General features: G+C 46.6%; 1 protein-coding gene across 2 annotated transcripts in view; it reads right to left on the bottom strand.

Moving 5' to 3' along the window:
- Positions 1–21,214, bottom strand: part of LOC134558068 (contactin-4) — a 255,592-nt gene that overhangs the window by 18,806 nt on the left and 215,572 nt on the right. For both annotated transcript variants that reach the window (XM_063411534.1, XM_063411533.1), the window contains exon 13: positions 9,820–9,947. In XM_063411534.1, the coding sequence (XP_063267604.1) occupies positions 9,820–9,947 (128 nt within the window). The remainder of the gene's footprint in view (positions 1–9,819; positions 9,948–21,214) is intronic.

A 21,214-nucleotide genomic window follows, 5' to 3' on the forward strand; every position in this document is an offset into this window, starting at 1 on the left:
AAAATACCTGCAAATCCATCCACTCCAGTGAGAGTGCAGGGAGTGATGAGAGGACCCAATACTCCACTTTAACCTCCATTTTACCCAGTGCAACGCAATCTGATCAAATCAAGCTCTCTCCACACAATTGTCACAAAGCAAATCACATGTAATGGGCTCTGGAGATGACAATCAAATCTGTCACTCAGGGAAATTTGTTCTCTTTGCAGCAGGATGCAACAGCGCCTGATTACACCAGGAACCTCAAACATCCTTCTCCAGCTCTGCATTGCAGCCTAAAATAAAACCCACTTCACTCCAGAGCTGCCTCAAGTGAGATCTCTGTATTTGACAAACGATGCAGGCGTTGGTGACAATCTCTGTGGATAACCCAGGGAATTCAAGGTGTCACCTTTTGTGGGCTATTGATTGCCACGAGCTGATATCAGTCTTTTGGAGTGTGGAATAATCTACTGTCATTGCAGGAATGATGGCCATCTCCCAGAGAAGGTTAATCAGATACAGCAGAAATCATATCTAATCTGAGATAAATTGCAAGCTGCTCAGGGATCAATCACTGCTCTCCTTGTACCACAAAGCAGGGGAACTGTGCAGATGTAATTCCACGGAGCCCACGGACGTGTTGCTTAACAACATTTTGCCCCTTGAAACTCTCCACCCTCTGGTGTTTGTTGGTTTGTGGTGTTTTTACATCTTTTTAATAGTGATGATCATCAATCAAAAATTTCAGGAGGCAGCAGAGCAGCAAAAATGCAACATCCAGGCATCAAACTGCAAAATCATGGAGTGACTGCCACAGCCTTTGCATTTTTAGGCCCAAGTGTGTATTTTAGGCCTTTCCCACGTGAATTCCATGCCTGTTACCCACCCTCCTCATCAGCACCAAGACGTTTGGAATTAGCTGCCGTGCCAGAATAAATCCCAAATTAAGAGTCATTAGGAGCAGATGCCTCTGGAGCTGTCAGACTTAGGGAACAGCCAGAAAATCCCTGGCTGGACTTTGCAGCTTCCCAGTGAATGATCCACAGCTTAAGCATCCTTAATGTCACACAGATCAAGGCTGGGCTGTGCCATCCCTGCCTTGGGATAAGCCAGGCTTGGTGTCCAGGACACTGATCAAGCCCAAGACATTCATCTTTTCATCTTCCCACGTGCCATCGTGGAAAGAGAACTGAAGGGAAGCACCTATGGATACCTCTAAAAACAGGACAAGTTTTTACTATTTTTTTTTTACTACTCCCTTTTAACTTGTGGCAAATACAGATTATCAGAAAATACCTGCAAGTTTTAGTCAAAGAAAGCACAGCAGCTGCAAGCCTCAGGATTTTCCAAGTATCCAGAGAACCAAGCCAGGCACCAGGGAGACATGGAAAGAAAAGCAAAAGCAAAAGCAGGGGCAGGTTTTATCTCCATTCCCACAGGGAGGGTGTCCCACAGCCCCACAAACACCACTCTGAACATTGACACTTTGAGTCATGGCAGGATTGGAACAATTAAGCTCAATAATTCCATCAAAAAGAGAATCAGATAAGCAAAAGAGCAGGAAAAGTGCCAAATGAAGAGGAAGGTTGCTCCAGTGTGGGCACAGACTTGGAGTAATTGGGAATAAAATGAGTTCTCCTCACTTTCTGTCTGACCTTGAGCAAGTCATTAAAAGCCTCTGCTGCCTTATTTGCCCAGCCTATAAAATGGATCAGGCCTTCATTAGAAACTGTTTTGCCTCCCTGTACCACTGTGCACAGCAGATATTTTTATTTCAGATGAACTTTTTCTGTCATCCCCGTTGAGTCCTCCACAGCAGCGCGAGCAAGTCTGACGCCCCAACACCCATTACTGAACAAATCCCGTGACAGGGAGACCAGAGCCAGCCAAACAAACCCTGAACAAACTCCCCTGGCCCAAAAAGGCCTCATTTGTTCCCTGGTGAGGACAAGATTGGCTCACGGTGCCCTGTGCCCCCTCCTAAGGGAGTGACTCACTCTAATTAGTGGCACACAGAGAAGACAAAGCCCACATTCCCAGGGCTGTGCTCCTGCTCTGCTGCCTGGTGCTGATGTCAGGGCAGGGTGGAGGCAGGATCACAGGTGAAATGAAAATAACAACCCCCAAGACCATTCCTCATTAGAACCTGCTCCAAATCCTCAGTGCCTGAATAAATCTTCCCCACCGAGCATCATTAAAAAGTGTCCCTGACATTTCTGCTGTTCCTTGGCATTTTTGCTTCAAATTAACCACGAGTTTTTCCTTATGTAAATAATTCCAAGGCCAGGATCAAGATCTGGGAAGTGGAGGGGCAGCAGCCCCACCTCTCCTTTCAGCCTGGTTTCAGTGCTGGAGCTTTCTCCCAGACCCTTCCACTCGTGGCTGTCTCCTCCAGGGAATCATTTCATTGTCAACTGCTCAGTTTAGCTCCCAGGACTAATGGATTTCTGCAGAGACTTTTTACTGTGCCCCTAGGATGGGAACTGAAATTTTCACTGCTGAAATACTGCTGGTTTCCTAAATAAACTCTATATTCAGTTCTAGTCACAATGAACCTGGAAGAAAACACAGTGCTAAACTCTACTAATTGGATTGGTTCTTCATGGCCCACTTAAAAACTTCAAATGAAAGCAAAATTCATATTCCGTGTGTGTGTGTGACTGACAGAGACAGAGACAACCAACCCAAGCCATGGCAAGTCAGATCAGGGACAAAATTCCATGTATTTCAGAGTCAAATGCGACAGATTCTCCCCTCCCACCTTTTTCAAAATACATTTCAAATTACAAATGTTCTGAGGAACATCTGTATTCTGGGATAAAGACAAGAGACAATACTGATTTCTGTCCAATCACACACATAAAAACACTCACACACACTGCAGTTACCTGGATTTAAATGTGATTTGTTTTAACCACGCTGGGCTTTCATTTGTGTTCAAAACCTGACAAATATTTTAACCTCTCTGCAATGCAGCGTGTTAAAATAAATTAAGGCGAGTTGATGAAAACTGTTAATTAACCTGCTTTCGTCTCATTAAGAGCCTGTGTTTGACCTGCAGGTCGTCTCCTCTTCCAGCTGATGTATGGATCTGATCTCCAGCAATGAGCTAAATAACCAGACTTTTACTGAATATGGAGAGCTCCTGAACCTCCTGCTTTTTTGGGAGAGATCAGAAAAATTCCTCAAGCAAAAGTGCTGAGCTTTAAAGGCATTCTCTAAACTTTTCTGTCCTGTGGTGGGAGAGGTTGCAGTAATGCTGACCCTGCAGTACATTGTGGGTTTAAGGTAAAAATACAGGACAAAAATACTGGGTTTCTTTCCCTCTACAGGTTATTCAGACATAGTGGCTGAACGTTTCTAAAAACATAATTTTTTTGTCCACTTTATGTGCTGAATCAGGTCTATCTATAAGCATCAGCACTTGCTGTAGTGTTGGTTCCATTATTCATTATATATTTTGTTATATACACATATTTATATAAATATATAAAATATTTATATATAATATCTATATGAATATGATATACAAGCATAATATAATAAAGATATTATATAAATATATGTATTTATATTTGAATTTTTATATAAATTATTACATATTTATTATAGATTCCATCATTTACCTGAGCCATTACCAGTTTGAAGACCCTTGATGTGCCTGAAGGTTGGCTGGGGCTTGGAGGGGCAGTGAGGAGAAAGGAGAAGGGGGTGGGAGAGGGAATCTGTGACATTTCCCAAATCCAGAGGCAACATTTCCCAAATCCAGAGGCAACATTTCCCACCAGCTCCATCACAACCACACAGGTACCTGCAGAGCTGCCCTGGGAGTGATCTCTTTGTATTTCTGCCTTGAAAAACATCCCTCCACTGGTGCTGGGATTAGTCCAGAACTGGCACCAGAGCAAGGCAGGAGATCTATGCTTTTTAATATCAAGCTCTTCACCAAGATGACTTTCATCATGTTAATGGCTAAATCACACTGATTGTGAAAGAGCCAAAATGAGGCAATTAGTAAGGGCTGTGACAGCCCCAGCAAACGACACACCAGGTTTGCAGTGGGAGCCAGATGGATATCTTCAATATATTTCTTATTGTCTGCTTGTGGTAATATGTTCAATTAAACTAAATCAGTACTACAGAAGAACCTCTGAATTGCCAGGAAAAAAAAAAATTAATTGTCTGCTGCAAATTTAATGAAGCTTAACGCTTGTGTTATGTTTACAAGTTTTGTTTGTTATGAGCAGTAAGTGCTTACAAGAGAAAAAGAAACTCTGAACTTACTTCATTCAGCCAGCCTTAAGAGCAAGGCATTGGGATTTGATTTCATTTACATCTCTCTCTCTCTGCCATTCACTGCTTTTGTCCTTAGCAGCTGACTGGGTTTTTTTCTTTCCCCGGTAAGGAACTGAGAGCTCTCTCTGTGCTGTTGATTCACTGTTCTGGGATTCAAGCCTTGCTCAAGTTTTTGGCCACAAACCTGTGCTAGGACACGTCCCAGAGGGGCCAGAGCTGCTCAGCCTGACCTCAGCACCCTCCTCATCCTCGGGCTGTCACTGACCCTTCCCTGCTCACAGATCCCAGCAGCTGTGGGATCACAGAACCACGGGACATCCCGAGCTGGAGGGGACCCACAGGATCACCCACTCCCACCCTGGCCCTGCACAGAGCCCCCAAATCCCCCCTGGGCATCCCTGGAGAGGTGTCCAAGCTCTCCTGGAGCTCTGCAGCCTCGGGGCTGTGCCCATTCCCTGGGGAGTGTCAGCACTCCCTGGGAGAAGAATCTTTCCCAAAATCCGACCTAACCCTGCCCTGGCCCCGCTCCAGCTGCTCCCTGGTCCTGTCCCTGTCACAGAGCAGGGATCAGTTGTGTTTGACAAGTTCACATGCAGAAAATCAGAAGCCAGAGGTGCCTCTGAGCAGCCCAGGGAGGGGAGGCTTTGGGGACAAGAGCACAGGGGACATCTGCTTCTCATCCTGCCACTTCTGTCCCCTCAGAGTAATCACAGCCTTTTTGCCTCTATTATCTGTCAGAAAAACAGGGATGCTGACAGGATCCCCAGGGATTTCATCTTCCTGGGGGTGCTCTGGGGCTGGCCTGGCTTTTCAGGTGACCTCAGCTCCTCACCTGCACAGGGCTGGGAGGGAAACCAGAGCTCCCTCACCTGCCTGAGGTGTAACAGGCTTGGGGGGATGCACCAGACTCAAACTGAGGCCTCACACCTGCACAAGGTGAGGTGGGTCAGCATCCCCCAGCAGCCTGGCAGCTGGAAGGGACAGGGACACTGCCTGCAGCTCTAAACCCCTGATCAAACCCTGTGTTCCAAGTGGGGAATGGAGAAGGGCTCTTGCAGGCTGCCAGGACCCTGAGCTGCAGGGTTCCAGCCCCATCATCAGCCTCAGCATTTCCCACTCGTGGTTCAGGAGATGCTGCCAGGGCTGGGGGAGGGAGGGCAGCTCTCATTTCTAATCCTGCCTTTCACACACTGCTCTGGGTCATAATTTTACTTAAACCCAGCAAAAGAGCCTTAATTGTGTCCTAGAAGTAATTGGTGTCAGTGGAAATAGTCCAATTAGAGCGGAATATTTCCCTTTGCAATTTCATGGCCAAAGATTATAGCTTTCCTTGTCAACTGTGGAAATCAAGCCTTTGCTGCTGCTCAGAAGTCAAGAAAGGTTTTTCCTAACTTAGAAATAAGTTTTATTTCTTAAACATTGGAATACATGACATGTTCTCATGAATAAATCAGAGCCTGCATAACTCCATGGTGCTCTCTGAGCTTTTTTTTGCCTACAAATCCCCGATTTAGAGATTCTGGAGTACAAGTTCATACTCTATATTGACTTTTCCTCCACAAAGTTTTTTTTTAAAAAGTGTATTAGACCTGATAAGGAATGTTCATTCATGGACTACATATAAAAATTGTGTTCAGCAAATGCTAAAACAAAATTTAAGAGTAAGGAAACTTCTTTTGACTGTTTCAGAGTTGAGTCTTTGTCTTGGTTTTGACACCAGCTGAACACAAACCTCGTGTGCTATCCAGGAAAATTAGAAATAGCCCAGAAAATATGGACAACCCTCCAGTGCTGCTCTGGGATTATTCATTTAAACCCTGCCACTTTTTTTAAAATTATATTTTGTGCTTTCAACAGCAGGTGTCACTTGAGCAGGTCCCTTTTTGAACATGAACTTAAGATTATGCTGAACAACGAGGAGAGAAAAATAAAGACTTTGCATGACCTCAGACAGTGCAGGAAGGAGGCAGAGGGACAGAGGGGCTGCTCAGATTGCAGAATGACAACCACTAAACCCAGAGTGTGGATGGGCGGGATGGGAAACGCCTGCAGCACCTCCCTGGGACAGCTTTGCCACAGGAGCAAAGCAGCAGCAAAGGGGCAAAAATCAGAGAGGTCTGGGGAGGGCCCCTGGGAATGTGGACAGTGCTGAGACAGGTCAATGGATTTCAGTAGCTGCTGTAGGTTTCCCTTGGTTCATGTTAAAAAACCCCTCAGCATCTTAATGTGTGGTTTATTCTTGCTCTTGGGGAAAAAGTTAAAGCCCCACTCCAAGGAATTGATATCCCAGTCACTCCAAAGTCACTTCAAACTCAACAGAGCTGAGAACAGCTGGTAAAATTCTGTAATTTTACCTCTTACTGGAATTCACTGATTGAAAAAACCTCAAAACCTACACCAAACCCCACAGACACGAAGCAAGCACAAATTCCAAACAATGAGGTTTCAATTCTGATCAAGTGAATTGAAACAGAGACAACCATGGGTGGCAAGAGGGGACCAGGACATCCCACTGCCACTTTGTGCAGAAGGCAAATGCTGTGTCCCAAAGGACTGGCACAAACACAGCAAGAATTCCAGGGTTCAAGGCAGCAACATCTGAAGTCTCTGAAAAGTTACTCGATAATGGGCCAGGATTTACAGTATTTAATCAATTTTAACTGCAATGCAGCACTTCAACCTTCACACAGAGGAATAGGCTGGGAATGAAAAATGTGCTATTTTACAGGAAATAATTTGAATCACTGTGCTGGACAAAATCAAGACTATCAGTCTATTCAGGCGTGAGGAAAAAATAACCTCCTGACATTATCTCTGTGTTCTTTTCCTGCTAAAGTGATACAGATTCCAGCCAGCAGAAGTTCTCCTGCTTTTACTGCCTTGAGCCCTCCCGTGACAGCCCAAATGAGAGGAGCTCACAGCAGCAGGAAAATGTTAAAGGTGCATCATAATTAAACAGGCAAATAAAGCCATTGGAGGTTGCCCTTGTCAGGGATGCACCAACGTGACTGGAATTGCTGCACTCCCCAAGGGGAGCAGGCAGGCCCCAGCTCTACCAAGCACTCAGAGATAAATTTCGATTAAAATGCATTTAAATAGATGTATTTAGCTATAGAGATGGATTTACAGCTGCAGCCACAGCCCAAAGCAGATGTCTGGGGAGCAGCCACGGGTGTCCATGGTGGGACCATGATCCACTCACCTCCACTGTCCCCAGGGCAGCTGATCACACTTCAATAAAAGCCATTAATGTGTCTGTGGGGACACGTGCTGCCTGCCAAGGACCCCCTCATCCCCCAGAGGAGCAGAGAGACACGCTGAGATGGGGTGCACCTCCCTGGGGTGCTGCTCTGGCTTCTGATTTTCTGCATGTGAACTTGTCAAACACAACTGATCCCTGCTCTGTGACAGGGCAGAGGGAGCAGCTGGAGCTGGGCCAGGGCAGGGTTAGGTTGGATTTTGGGAAAGGTTCTTCCCCCCGGGAGTGCTGAGCCTCTCCTGGTGCTTCCCACACCCACAGCTTTTATTGCAGTGCCTTGGAATCACTTTCCTCTTTCAGGCTGGATCAGCCAGCTGATATCACTGCATTAAACACAAATAAACTCATACTGTACAGGCTGGGCCTGTTTACTCCATTTGTCATTTAATCCCCCGGTACTCAGAGAGCCTCTAATCTTTCTGTGTGTTGGAAGAATTGAACATTTAGCCTCAAGTACAGGAAAAATTGAGGGAACAAGACAGAAAATTAATATTTATACAATACACGGAAACACACACCATGTTTTACAGAGCTCTGAACACTGCCTTAGAAGGAGCTGCTTCTCCAGCCTTACAAACTCGATCCTGCTTTTTAATTTAAAGGTCAAACTGTACAAGCAATTTTCTAAGATTTCAGGTCTTGGAGGCCAAGAGGTTCTCATTTAGCACCAGCCAAGAGAACAAACCCAAAGCACAATTGCACTGGTTCAGAGAACCACTGGGGTTCACCCAGCCTGACAACAGAATGTTAATACCCAGCCCTATGGGCACCTGTCAGGATTTGATATTTTTTAAACTGTCTACTCATGCATAAAATGAATATTTATTCATCCCTCTCTGGTTGTTTGCCAGGGAGTTATTTTAAGCTCCTTGCTTCTGGTGTAACACATTCCCCTCCTCCTCCCATCCTTGCCTACACTGTCCCTGACACTGTCAGCGTCTCTCTCTGAGAAAGGAAATTAAAAAAAATATAAGGATAGCCTGCAATATTAAAGGAAGAACACAGGAAGGTTAGGAAAAAGTCTTGACCTTCACAGTTTTCTACTCAACGACGTAAGAGGAGTTAGGAAAGAATGCAAGCATATCTTAAGGTCAAAAACCACATCAGCTGTTAAATTAGTCTTTTTGTACACCACAAAACTGAGTTAAAATAAGGCATTCACTCATATTTCTGTCCAAACTCACACGTGTTTTACTTAGGGCAGAGAAACTCAAGCATTTCACTCTATAATACAATATTTTACACAGTTCATTTGGAGTTCAGAATAGTTTCTGCTCTTTTATACTTTTTATGGGCCAGACTTGGAAATTGCATTTCTCAGTTTGCTGTTAATAACCACATCTCGGGCTTAAGAGTTTATTCTCTGCTTCATGCACATGTGTCACTGCCATTAATGCAAATGGAATGGAGTCAAAACAGAGCACTGAGGGGGAAAAAAAGCCCTCACTAATCCTTTATAACCTCAGCGTGCAGAAAAGTGATTTGTGGAGCACGGGGAGGCAGAGATCAGCTACAACAACTGCCGAGGTTTTCCTGGGAGTTACAGGGTATTCCTTGGGCACTGCGAGGGAGGGAGGATAAATCAGGAGCTACAGATCCGTGACTGTGGAATAACAGAACCCAGCCACTCCTGCTCCCAACAATTGGGTTTTTTTATGGTGGGAGAAGCAGTCCCTGAACTCCTGATTCTCCCCCTCGGGGTCTTGCAGCACATGGAAAACCAGGACAGCCCCAGATGTGGCCAAAAACAATTTAAAACCCTCACTGAAACATTTCAGGTATTTCCTATATCCCACAGAAACAGCTGACAAGGAGAGCCTCTAACTATGATCCATCACTGCCAATGTGTGGGAGAATTAATTAGAGCTTTTTGATTGATTCATCACTTTGTAATCAATGTTTCATGATTTGCCACCCAATATAGGTTTTTCCCCAAATAAGAAGGAGATGAATAAGTGAATGTAAGGGTAATAACCTATATGTTCATGGCCTATAATAATTCATCAGACACTGGAGGACTCATCAGCAGGGCAAAAAATAATTTAACACATTTGTCAGTGCCTCTCATTGTTTATCAAACTATTACTTTAACTATCTTTGTCCAATTATTTCTTTAAATATCTTGGTCAAATTATAGCTTTTACTTTTGAAAAAAATATTTGACAGAACAGGAATAAACACTCGGAATTCCTGAAATGCCAGAATTTGGCCCTGGAGGAGGAATAATGAAAATAACCTGGAGTTAGTGCCCCAGCCAGCCCAATAACAATGGTTTGAGTCACCTTTCACCACCAGGCTGCCCGTGCTGCTCGCTGTCCCAAAGTGGTTGGTGGCCACGCACGTGTAACTGCCCGCGTCCGATTTGGTGACGTTGACGATCCGCAGGCTCCCGTCATCCAAAACGGTGATTCTGCAAAGACAGCACACACAGGAGCTCAGCTTCCCTTTCCTCTCAGCCAGCATAAAACCCTTTGGAGTGTGCACTAATTGTGGATGGTGAGAGCAGCAGCCAGCCCTGCCCTGCGCTGCCGCCAGTCTCCCCGGACGCGCTCCACAGATACTGAACGCATCATTTACAGGAGTTTTCCGTGTCCTTACCCCAGGGCCGCTTTCATTTACACATCAGCAGCTCCTGTAGGTTTTCCACGTGCCTGTGCTGTGATATTCAGCCCTCTCTCCACGACAGCCCCTGCAGCACGTGGTGCTCTGGATCTGGCAAACCTCGGCGCTCGCTGCCTCGCCGGGCAGGAGCGCTGGAGCAGGCGCTCCATTCCTGAGGTTTTTCCAGCAGGATGAGGGCTTTTCCAGCAGGATGAGGGCTTTTCCAGGAGGGTGAGGGCTTTTCCAGCAGGATGAGAGCTTTTCCAGCAGGATGAGGGCTTTTCCAGCAGGGTGAGGGCTTTTCACCCCAAGCTCGCTCCCCACCTCTCTGCCTGTGATTGTTCTGGCTTCTTTTCCTGCCAAGGTCGGGATTAATTCACGGGAGTCGCAGTTTGTGTTTGGACTCGGTGTTTATTATTTCTTATCTATTTACAGACTCAGGAGCCGTGAGCTCTAACCAGCAAGTCAGAGAAGTGAGGTAAAATGGAGGTGCCTCTGACTCTCACTGCTGTCATTTATTTCTGAGGGACTCCAGGGCCACGGGTTTGTTTCTGTGGCAGTTCTGCAGCTCAGTAATTGGGAGGGAGAGGTGCAGAGCTGCTTGTCCCATCCTCAGCACCCCGTGGGCACAGCTCAGTGCTCCTGCTGCACCGAACCTGGGCTGGAGAGGCCTCCAGCAGGAGCTGGGCAGCACCAGCAGCTCCCCAGGAATTATTGGTGCTCTTGCCAGTTCCAGGGTGTTTCTGAAAGCTGAAGGTGCCCTTGGCAAGCATTAAAATTCCAATCAATGTGAGGCAGGACAAGCTCAGCATTGTGCTCCAGCTCAAGGAGGACCACGGTGCTCCAGCACTGCCCCACCAGGCTCTGCCCTTTTTCCCTCCCTCCACACTTCTGCCACCCCAGGAATCCCAGGAAAAGTGGAGTTTTGGATTATTTCTGTACAGTTGAGGTTTTATATTTAGTTATTTACGCTTTATTTTCAGCCATATGGCTGAAAGCTATTTACTGGCTAATCTCTTCCGTAGATCATTTTAATTGTGTCTGTTGATGAGGCCAGATTTAATTTCAAATTCTAATGCCTTTTCTGTCTTTGTCTTTCTCCTGCTATTGGTTTCCTTCTCAGATGTCTTTATTCCCAGTGTCAGACTGGTTTCTAGTTGCTGTGGACTGGATTGCCCTAGAGACACCTTTGGATCAGGACAGACAATCCAGCTTTGGCACATCTCAGGGAGCTTGTGCTGTCTTTATTTCCTTCCTTTCCTAAGCTGAGACCAGGCTTTAAAGGACATCCTTTAACTCCAGGAACTTGCAAAGAGCTCAGGAGCTTGCCCTGAGCTCTCCAAACCCCTTCCCCAGAGAGCCCCGGGAATGTTTAATTCTCATCTGGTCTCTCAGTAACTCCCTTCACACTCCTGGAAACGGGCAGCATTAAAAGTGACAGATAACTGTACAAGTTAACTGATTTTTTCCAGATAAATCAGACCATTAAAACCTCTCTGCGACTCATTGATTAGGAGGCCTTATGGTTATGTGGCTCCTTTTGCTGAAGCTGCTTTTCTACAGTGAAAGTTTTGTCCTCTAATCTGAATCCAATGTGTTAAAAGTTAACAAATAATTATTTGAACACTTGGAAATTCGTTACAGTTAGTTGAGAAAGGAGGAAGGCTCTCACTGATATTGCTAATTCCCAAATTTTCGTTGCAGACTTATCTGCATTAAATGAGACGAGAGGCTCATTTCAGGCCACTGAGGTTCTCAAACTGCTAATTGGTTTAAAAGCAAACAACCCTTCAGCCACAACTTTTAGCAGTTTGGGTGAAAAAGTTCTTCCAAGACACAAAGTTCAAAGTGAATGAAGCACTGCTCAGTGTGCTCCCTCCTCTGAAATACACCCTCAAAATGTTTTCTAACCAGATGCCTGAAAAGACATAAAAATAAACCACATTTCCCATAAACACACACATCAGAACAAAGTGTTGGCTGCTGAGTGTGCACCTCTTTAAACCACTACAAACTCAAAAAGGAGCTACTGACATGGTATCAAATGTTCTGGGTTCCCTGACTCTACCAACAGCAGTGGTAACAACAAATAAAAATATAAATCTCTTCTTGCACAGGTTAATGGACTGTTCTGCTGCTAACCTGGCTCATGGTCACTGCTAATCAGAGAAAAATCAAAGAAGATAAAAACATCCATTTGGAAAAAAAAGAAAGAAAAAAGACAGTTTAAGATAGTTTAGCATCCTTATAGGAAGAAAGGTCATCTATTTTAAACAGCATTTGTGAGAGAGAATCTGGGTGTCTGCGTTGTCAGCTGGAGATTTCAGGTCCACAGAGAGCACAGACAGGTCTGAAATTAGGAGATAAAAGCATTGCTTGTTTCCTAAACTGAGGCATTGGTTCTACTGCAGCAAGAGCTGACCTTGTCAGTGTTTTGATCAAAACTCTTCTGGGGACAAAGGACCTTTAGAGATGCTGCAAACATCCCTCCCCAGCCTTCCTTGGCCATCTCCACTTTGCCACTGCAGCAGCAAATGAAGAAATTGCTGGAGCCTTTGCTGCACCCTAAAGGAGCCGACAGGCCCAGAGCTCCCAGAGCAGCTCCTGTGACAAGGACAGGCAGGACAGGACAAGGGGAACAGCTCCCAGTGCCAGAGGGCAGGGAGGGCTGGGATCTCCATCCCAGAGGGATCGCAGCCTCCGGCTCAGCATCCCACGAGTCTCCAGGAGCAGCTGGAGATGTCTGGGAGAGCTCAGGCAGACCTGGAGCGGTGTCAGGAGGAGCAGCAGAGCAGAATCACTGCGCTCTGATCTATTGGTGCTCACTGCCAGCTCCTGATCCCCCCGGCAGATCTGTACATCCCCCAGAGCCACTGTGTCACCTCAGCCCGGCTGCAGCGTGGCAGGTCTGACTCATGAGCCCACTGCAGCCCTCCCACTGCTGGGCAGCGTTCCCAGCAGCAGGTAAACATTCCTCAGGCACTAACATATGCATTTGGAGACAGAAATGGTCCTGTGGAGCTCAGGAAGAGTTTTATCACTGACTTTATGAAAACGAGGTCAAGCCCTTACCTGGAATGTAAAGATAGCAGAAATCTGCCCGAGTCCTGAAGCACATCTAACCTGAGTGTCAGCAACACCTCCATGGAAATCTGACCTCTGGGAGCTGGGCTGCTCCACCTGCACCTCCCAAAACGTGCCTGCTGCTCAGCTGGGGCCTCCTGCTTTGCCAGAATATTCCCTTCACATCCCACACTTACATTTTCCACCGGGACATCTTGCTCTGGATTTGAGAAAAGCTAACTGGGAGACCCTGTGGCTCCAGGAAGCGAAGCAGGGTGAGGAGTAGGGCCAGGCTCCAGTGGGAACGATTCCCCAATTCCCATGGCACAGCCAGACAGCACGGCAGGCATCCATCCCTCCATCCATCCCTCCATCCATCCCTCCATCCATCCCTCCATCCATCCCTCCCTCCATCCATCCATCATCCCTCCATCCATCCCTCCATCCATCCATCCATCCATCATCCATCCCTCCCTCCATCCATCCATCATCCGTCCATCCATCCCTCCATCCACCCATCCATCCATCCCTCCATCCATCCCTCCATCCATCCATCCATCATCCATCATCCATCCCTCCATCCCTCCATCCATCCCTCCCTCCCTCCATCCCTCTCAGCTTGCCCTGTTTTTGTGTTCAGCAGGTGGAAATGTGGGATGTGAATGGAAAATGAGTGCAGTACAGATGCAGTGCACATGGCAGCCTGTCCTCCTCCCAAGGGACACGGCACAGCTCTGGCACTCGCTGCTTCTTTGGGAGAAAAAGTGCTCAGAATTACAAAGTGACTTCTTTTTTTTCTTTTTTCCCCCCCCTCCCCCTCTCAAATGGTTTCATTAGCACTGCTGCAATGGAATAAGGTATTTTGTTTTCTTATCTAATCATTTTAGCATTTTAATTTATGAAATACAAGCATAACTACCCTTGCTTTCACTCTTGATTAAACACATGCAGCTGAGATATTTCATGCTTAGCCAAGTGAATATTTTAAATATTTTTTCCCCTGCAAGACAATGCTTAGGATGTCCGATCCTTTTTCTATTACAGGGAGAAAAGATGTCTTAGAGCAAGCATTTAAATGAGTGTCAGCTGGAAGAAACACACACTGAGTGCAATTTGAGATAAAACTACCATTGATCCCTTCATGTACAGCCTCTGTGGCAGTGGTGACGTGGCTATTGAAAAGAGACACTGGTGCCAGAGTTCTTCTAAGAGATAATCTGTCTTCTGAGAGAGGATTTAGGTTAAATGTACCTGTGAAAAACAGTGTATTTCAGCCGACATGATGAATGGCCCATTGTTCCTCCTCGCTGCCGTGCCCGGGCTGGGGGGCTGCAAGCAGAGCAGAAAGCAGCAGCACCAGGCAGCCCTGACTGCAGTCTCAGCAGTGTATTTGTTCCTATTTGTTCCTTCTTTTCCCAGAGTTCCTAGGCAGGAATATCTGGAGCAATTTTTAGCCTAACAGCAACTTTGCCTCATGCCACAACTCCGGGCAATTGCATTATTTATCAAATTATTTCTATTTCCATCGCACGTCTTTGTAGCTGTTTATTACCTTTTAAATAATGCTTGCCAGGCAATGAGGGTTATTAAAATGATCTCATGGATGTGGTACTGGCCATTAGGCTATTTTGGGTAAACAGTGAAGTTTATAAATCCTGACAGGTTTCACTGCTCAGAGCACAGCCCCCCCAGCTCAGGGACACAGCTCATGGGTCCTGCTCATCCCTTGCAGAATGGGCTGGTTCAGGGTGCAGGCCACAGGTAATGACCCCTGTGGCCCTGGACGCTGTCCCCAGGTGTGGCTGCCACCTCTGTGCTGCATAAATAACTAACAGCCAGATCAGAGCTTTCTGCTTTGTTCATCTCCATTAAATACCCCAGGGTCAAAGCCAGGGTCCTGGGCTCCACCCCACAACCCTGATGGTGCACAGGGGAGAGAACCCTGACCCCACACCCCACCCAGCACCCTGTCAGGTCACTGGGACCTCCCACCCTCATCAGCACCAGCCCAAACCCTCAGCATCCCCTCAGCAGGCAGGGCTTTCCAGGCTGGGGTTTCATCCTGTCCTGGTACTCCACATGTTTCTGAAAAGGGGGAGAAAGGGACGGTGCCCCCATCACCAGTGTGAGACATGAACACAGGGCTCAGAGCACCCACCTGAGCCAGGAGGGCACCAGCTGGGTCCATTCTACAGCTGTCAGGATCAATCCAAGGGAAAGGCGGGATGATTCCCTGTGCTGGAGCACCACGAGTGTTCCATTTGCTCGTCCATCCAAACCCCCAGCTGAGTGGACTCTGGTGCTGTGCACGCAGCCTCCTGCACACCTCACCTCCTTGCCCTGGTGGCTGTGGCTCACACAGCCCCCCAGAGGTGCTGCAGTGGTTACTTGTCTGCAAGGACCTGTCTTTTCATGGTTCACAGAAGAGCCTGAGATAATTTAGAGCCCCCGTCAAAGCCCATTTAATTTAGTGCACGTCTCTCTCTCAGTGAAGGCAGCAGGAGATAAGTCCTGCCTTATCCATGACAACTGACAGGCCTCTTAACAGCAAACCCCCTATAATTAATTTTCAGCTAAGAACTATATTTGCTGTAAATGAACTGAGCTAAAATCCTGCTGCATCGAGTTCAGTAGAACATCTCCCACTTCCCAGCAGGGGAAGCCATTCCCCCTTGTCCTGGCACTGTCTGTCCATGGAAAAAGTCACTCTCCCTCTTTTAGCACTGACTTATCATGAAAACCCTGTAAATAATATTCTAAAGAGAAAAAAATAGAACATATTTTGCTCAGAGAACTATTTCTGATGTTATACTAGTGGTCCCTTTGGAAACATCTAACAGCACATCACCACTGCATTCAGCATCAGCTTAAAGCAGTCATGGATCTGGCATCCTAAGCTTTCCCACAATTTTCTTTTTCCACCGATTGTTTATGTGCAGTGACTGAGCAGTCCAAAGCAATAATGCTGCACCCAGCCATTATTAATATCTATAAGCACAAAAGCTGTGGTTTGTCATCATCTTCCCTTTGGTCTCTACATTTGTAAGACAAGTCTGGAAGTGACAGAGCCTCGTCCTGGTGGAGCAGGGAGGCAGGAGGAAAAGGAAGGGAGCATTTACAGCTGTTAGAGACTTCATGTGGCTTGTTCAGAGATGCCTGGAGTCATAATTCAAATACAAAAATATCCCTAGGTTATCTAAGAAGAACAGTTCCCCAGAAAATATCTGTCTTAAGGGATGCTGATAACAGGAGGAAACAAATGAAAACCAAACACAAGAACTGCGAGGGAGCCTGAAGGGAGTGAGGGGGCTGTGGAGAATTTCAAATAATAGAAACGTTTTTGCCTTCTCTCCCCAGCCACTCTTTTTTTTTTTTTCCTACATACAAAATTAAAATAAATACAGTCAGAAAGCCCATGCCATCAAAATAAATATTTGAGCAAGCAGATTTGAGTAAAGCAAAAAAAGCTTTGTTTTTACAACAGCTTTCATTCCTGAGATGCGCGGCAGTGACAATTTGATACGGGAAGATTCTGCAAGTCTAGAAGGGTCTGATGGTGCAAAGAGCCGATTTTCCATTGATTTTGGTGGGAAAAGAAGAGCAGCCCCCACGGGAATGACAGAGCCCCTCCAGCTGGCAGATTACTTTACAGACAAAGCTGGCTGCTTGCTGTAAACCGAGAATGCTGTGATGGCACCGTGAGGGACAGGCGTGCTCCACACTCCAAACAAAGGCTCAGGACCTGGAGCAGCTCTTGCTGGTGGCAGTGGAAGGATGAAGCACACTGAAAAGCACCCCATGAAAGGCTAAACCCCCTCCCTTTCTGCACAATCAGCCAGCAGAGACACAGCTCCCCACACGCGTCCTCCTGCGCTCGCCAGCAAGGAAAATCCTGTGTGGGCAGCAGCAGGTGCTGCAAAGCCACTCCTGCTGAATTTCACTCTGCCTAATGCTCAGAGAAATATTTGCTGTGCTCATTCTTCCAGGGCACTGACTGTAGCCCAAGGCGTGGAAATTAAATGACTTCTAGTCCACAGAGAGGGACAGTGGGAATCCAAGGAATCGTGTTTGAGAGCAGCATCCAGCCACCTACGCCAACAACTCCTTCCTGAAAGGGACAAGCCACCACCCTCCACCTACAGCAAACACTGTGGAGGTTTGTAGAACATAACAATCAAAGGGAACTCCACTGGAGCTTGTAAAAATTATTCTCTTATGAGAAAAAAAACCAAATCCAGGCAAGATTTTCAGTGCATCAGCTGCTGACATGCAGCGTTTCTGGGAGCGTTGGTGAGATCTGAGCAGAGGCAGCAAATGCTTTCTCAGCTTATTTGTTCCAGCTGATACCACCCGAATTCAAGCCCAAAGGCACAGTCTTTCAAAGATAACACATCTTTCCCTCTGGTTCCAACAAAAAATGCCCAAAGTACAAAGAGAAATTACACACTCTGCTTGTAATGGACATTAACAGGTTTGTGAGATCCAAGAACACATTTACATCACTTCAAAATGATGTTTGAATAGCCATCAAAAATATCACCAACTCTGAAATGTTCATTAAGGAATCCTTCATCCCCTTTAGACATGTAATGATTTCCTTGGATTCTAAAAGTGCATCTCAAAGTATGCCCCTAACTGTAAAATCGTTACCTGCTTGCTCTTCACCATAAAAACACCCAAGAGAAGGAACATTTGATAATAATTTTTTCCTTCAGAATATGCTGCAGACATACTAAAATCATTATAGCTGCTTTCTTTAGCTGGAGGAAGTTACACACCAGTTCCAAACTGTGTTCAGTGACTGGTGACAGGCATTTCTTTGGGGGGCAGTGGCTGCAGGGTGTGCTCACCACGAGGGAGGGACCGGCTCCTTCCTGGAGCAGCCTTACACAGAGGGAGGAACAATTTGTGGCTGCATGTTCAGCACCCAGAGATGAATTTAATAATCACAAAACCACGAGAGACCTGAAGCAGGAACAGCAGCAAGTGACACATTTCTTTTAAGGATGTCAGCACGGGACACGTCTGGCTGCGATCCAGAGGGTCGGATGCCTCAGGATCCTTCACCCTCCACCTCTGCAAGCAGAATGCTGCTTTTAAAATTAACACACAAGCACCAAGGTAAAAGCCTGATGATTTCTCTTGACCCCTCGTGACAGGTTTCTCTTAAGGAAATCTTCCTGCTTTTAAGGATGTCAGTATGGGACACATCTCACTGCGATCCAGAGGTTGGATGCCTCTGGGACAGACCTCTGGGCCCCTCACCCTCTCCACCTCTGCAAGCAGAGCTCTGCTTTTAAAATTAACACACAAACACCAAGGGGAAAGCCTGATGATTTCTCTTGACCCCCTGTGACACATTTCTCTGAAGGAGAGTTTCATCCTACCTTTAACAGGACACATCTCGCTGTGCTCTGGAGGTTGGATGCCTCTGGAACAGAGCTCTGGATCCTTCACCCCCTCCACCTCTGCAAGCTGAGCTCTGCTTTTAAAATTTGCACACAAGCACCAAGGAAGAGCCTTTTGACTCCTCTTGAGCCCTTGGGGCACAGCAGCCCTGCGGGTTTGGCCACAGCACAGGCAGCAGTGATGTCCTACACGTGTTCCACTGAGCACTACAACCACACCATGCTGCAAATAATCTGCTGGGGAAGCAGGAACAGATTGCTGATGTTACAGGAGGCTGTGGCACGGCGTGAGGGAGAGGCTGAAACTTGGCAGAGGCTGGGACTGCGCTTGTCAGAGCATTGTGGCTGGAAACAGGAAATCATTCCCTGCTCCTACAGGAGCAGATGGAAGAAATGGAAATTTTAGGGATCAGCCTAATTATTGATGCATACAAAATAAACCAGCACCGAACCCAGATTCTACATAAATCTCTAACCCTTCTCAGGTAACCTTTACCTGGAAACATTTACAGAATCATAAAACCATTTTTAGGTGAAGCCCTCTAAGAATATTGAGTCCAACTGTTAACCTGGCACTGCCAAGGCCACCACTGACCCTTCTCCACAGGAGCCACACCTTCTTAATCCTCCAGGGATGGGGACTCCACCACTGCCCTGGGCTGGGCAGCCCTTTCAGTGCTAAAAGGTGATCACAGAATCACAGGCTGGGAGGTTGGGAGGGACCCTAAAGCTCATCCAGCTCATGCCATGGGCAGGGACACTTCCATGGACCAGGCTGCTCCAAATCCCAATCCAGCCTGGCTTTGGTCTTCCAGAACAACACAGACTAAACCCAGCTTCTGCTGGCAAACAGCCTATGAAGGGGAGGCCATCAAGGACAATGGATTTCCAAGAACTTCTGACCACCAAATCCAGCGGCTTCCCTGTTCATTTTATTCTCCTTCTGCAGAAAATTGGTTAAAATAAGTGGACAAGTCAGTTATTTCAGATGTTGCAATGAAGTAGAGCCATCTCGTGCCACGGTCTTTGCAAAGGGAGATGAATGCTGCGCTGTCGAGTCAAACTTCAGAAAGCCATTTGCAGGGTGTCATTTTTCATTTCACCTGGGCAGGATGTAATGAAAACCCGACAAGTTATTGATGGTTTGGTTACCTGTCTGCCTTCAAGAAATTGCACAGGTGCTTTATGTAAAAAAAAAAAATACAAAGAGTCAACACAATTAATGCGAAGCAATGATGGGAAGCATCCTTTGAGGCTTTCTTTTCTGCTGAAGTGTCACCAGGCTGTGTGTCCAAAAGACACTGCTGGCAATTCATCTCTCAAGTAATCAGGATAAAAATATCACCACGGTTTGTATCCTGGCACCAGCCTGGGAAAGATGTGCTGTCTGTCCTCTTGCCATTTTCTTTCTGGCTGTTTAAAGTCATTAAGCACTAATTAGAAAGTTTGAGGCAACAAATATAAAGCTGGAATTTTTACAACTTTCTGTACTCAAGACATGCTGGAAGAATTGGAGAGAAGGTTTTTTTGTTCAATTTTACCATTTTTCCTCTTCAAAATAATGTAGCATCAACATGGATACATTAAAATTTCCGTTATAAAATCATGGATACATTAAAATTCCTGTTATAAAATAATATCTAAATGAGAGGGTCCATAACTGGACAACCTCTGTGAGGAAGTCCTGAGGATGTGAACTCTTGAGAAAACCATGACTAAACTCTTTCAGGGAGACAAGACTTACTGGACAGTTTTGAAGTGCAGAGGACAGAAAAAACCCAACAAACCCACAATCAAGTGAGAGTTTTCTGCTTTTCCTTGGCCAGAATGACTGCAGCTCCTGGAGAAGGGATTCAGCTGCTTCAGCTCTCCCTGGTGCCAGCCAGGGGACCAAGGCCAGGAGGGAGCAGCTCGGTGTCCCCAGGGCAGGACTCAGCTCCTCTCCGAAGCAGCTGCAGCGCCTGCGTTGGATGATGATCTTTTTTACCAACAAATTAACATATTTTTAATATATGCCAAATTAATTAGCCTGGAGGCACAGCTGGGTATGACACATCCAAGAGGCTTTCCAGCTCAGCTGCCTGGTGTCCTCCCTTCCCAGGAGGTTGGGATTTCGGGGAGCTCTGGCTGGGATTTGGTTGAGGGAGGGATGAACAGCCCTGAGCTCTGTCAGACTCCCACTGCTCCTTCTCAGAAGTTTCCAGACACCAGCTGTGGCTGCCCCTGGATCCCTGGAAGTGTCCAAGGCCAGTTTGGATGGGGCTTGGAGCACCCTGGGATAGTGGAAGGTGTCCCTGCCCTCGGCATCCACACCAGGATGAGTTTTAAGGTCTCTTCCAACCCCAGCCATTCTGGGATTCACCACTTTGCAAATCAAATCACCCTCCTGGGCTGTGCTGGCTCCGGGCTGTGGTGGAGAGAACAGCGAAATACCTGGGAAAATCCAGACCCAAATGACTGAAACCTTGGAGCAGACGAGCCAGCCTGGGTCACAAACCCCAGCAGCTGCCTGCAAGCACAGCTCTCTCTGCTCAGAGCTGTGTGACAGGGACTGAGGTAGCCGGGCACTCCTCACACGTCCCTGGCTGGGAAATGCCCCACGTGC

This window comes from Prinia subflava, chromosome 14, assembly GCF_021018805.1.
Source record: "Prinia subflava isolate CZ2003 ecotype Zambia chromosome 14, Cam_Psub_1.2, whole genome shotgun sequence".
NCBI classification, from domain to species: Eukaryota; Metazoa; Chordata; class Aves; order Passeriformes; family Cisticolidae; genus Prinia; species Prinia subflava.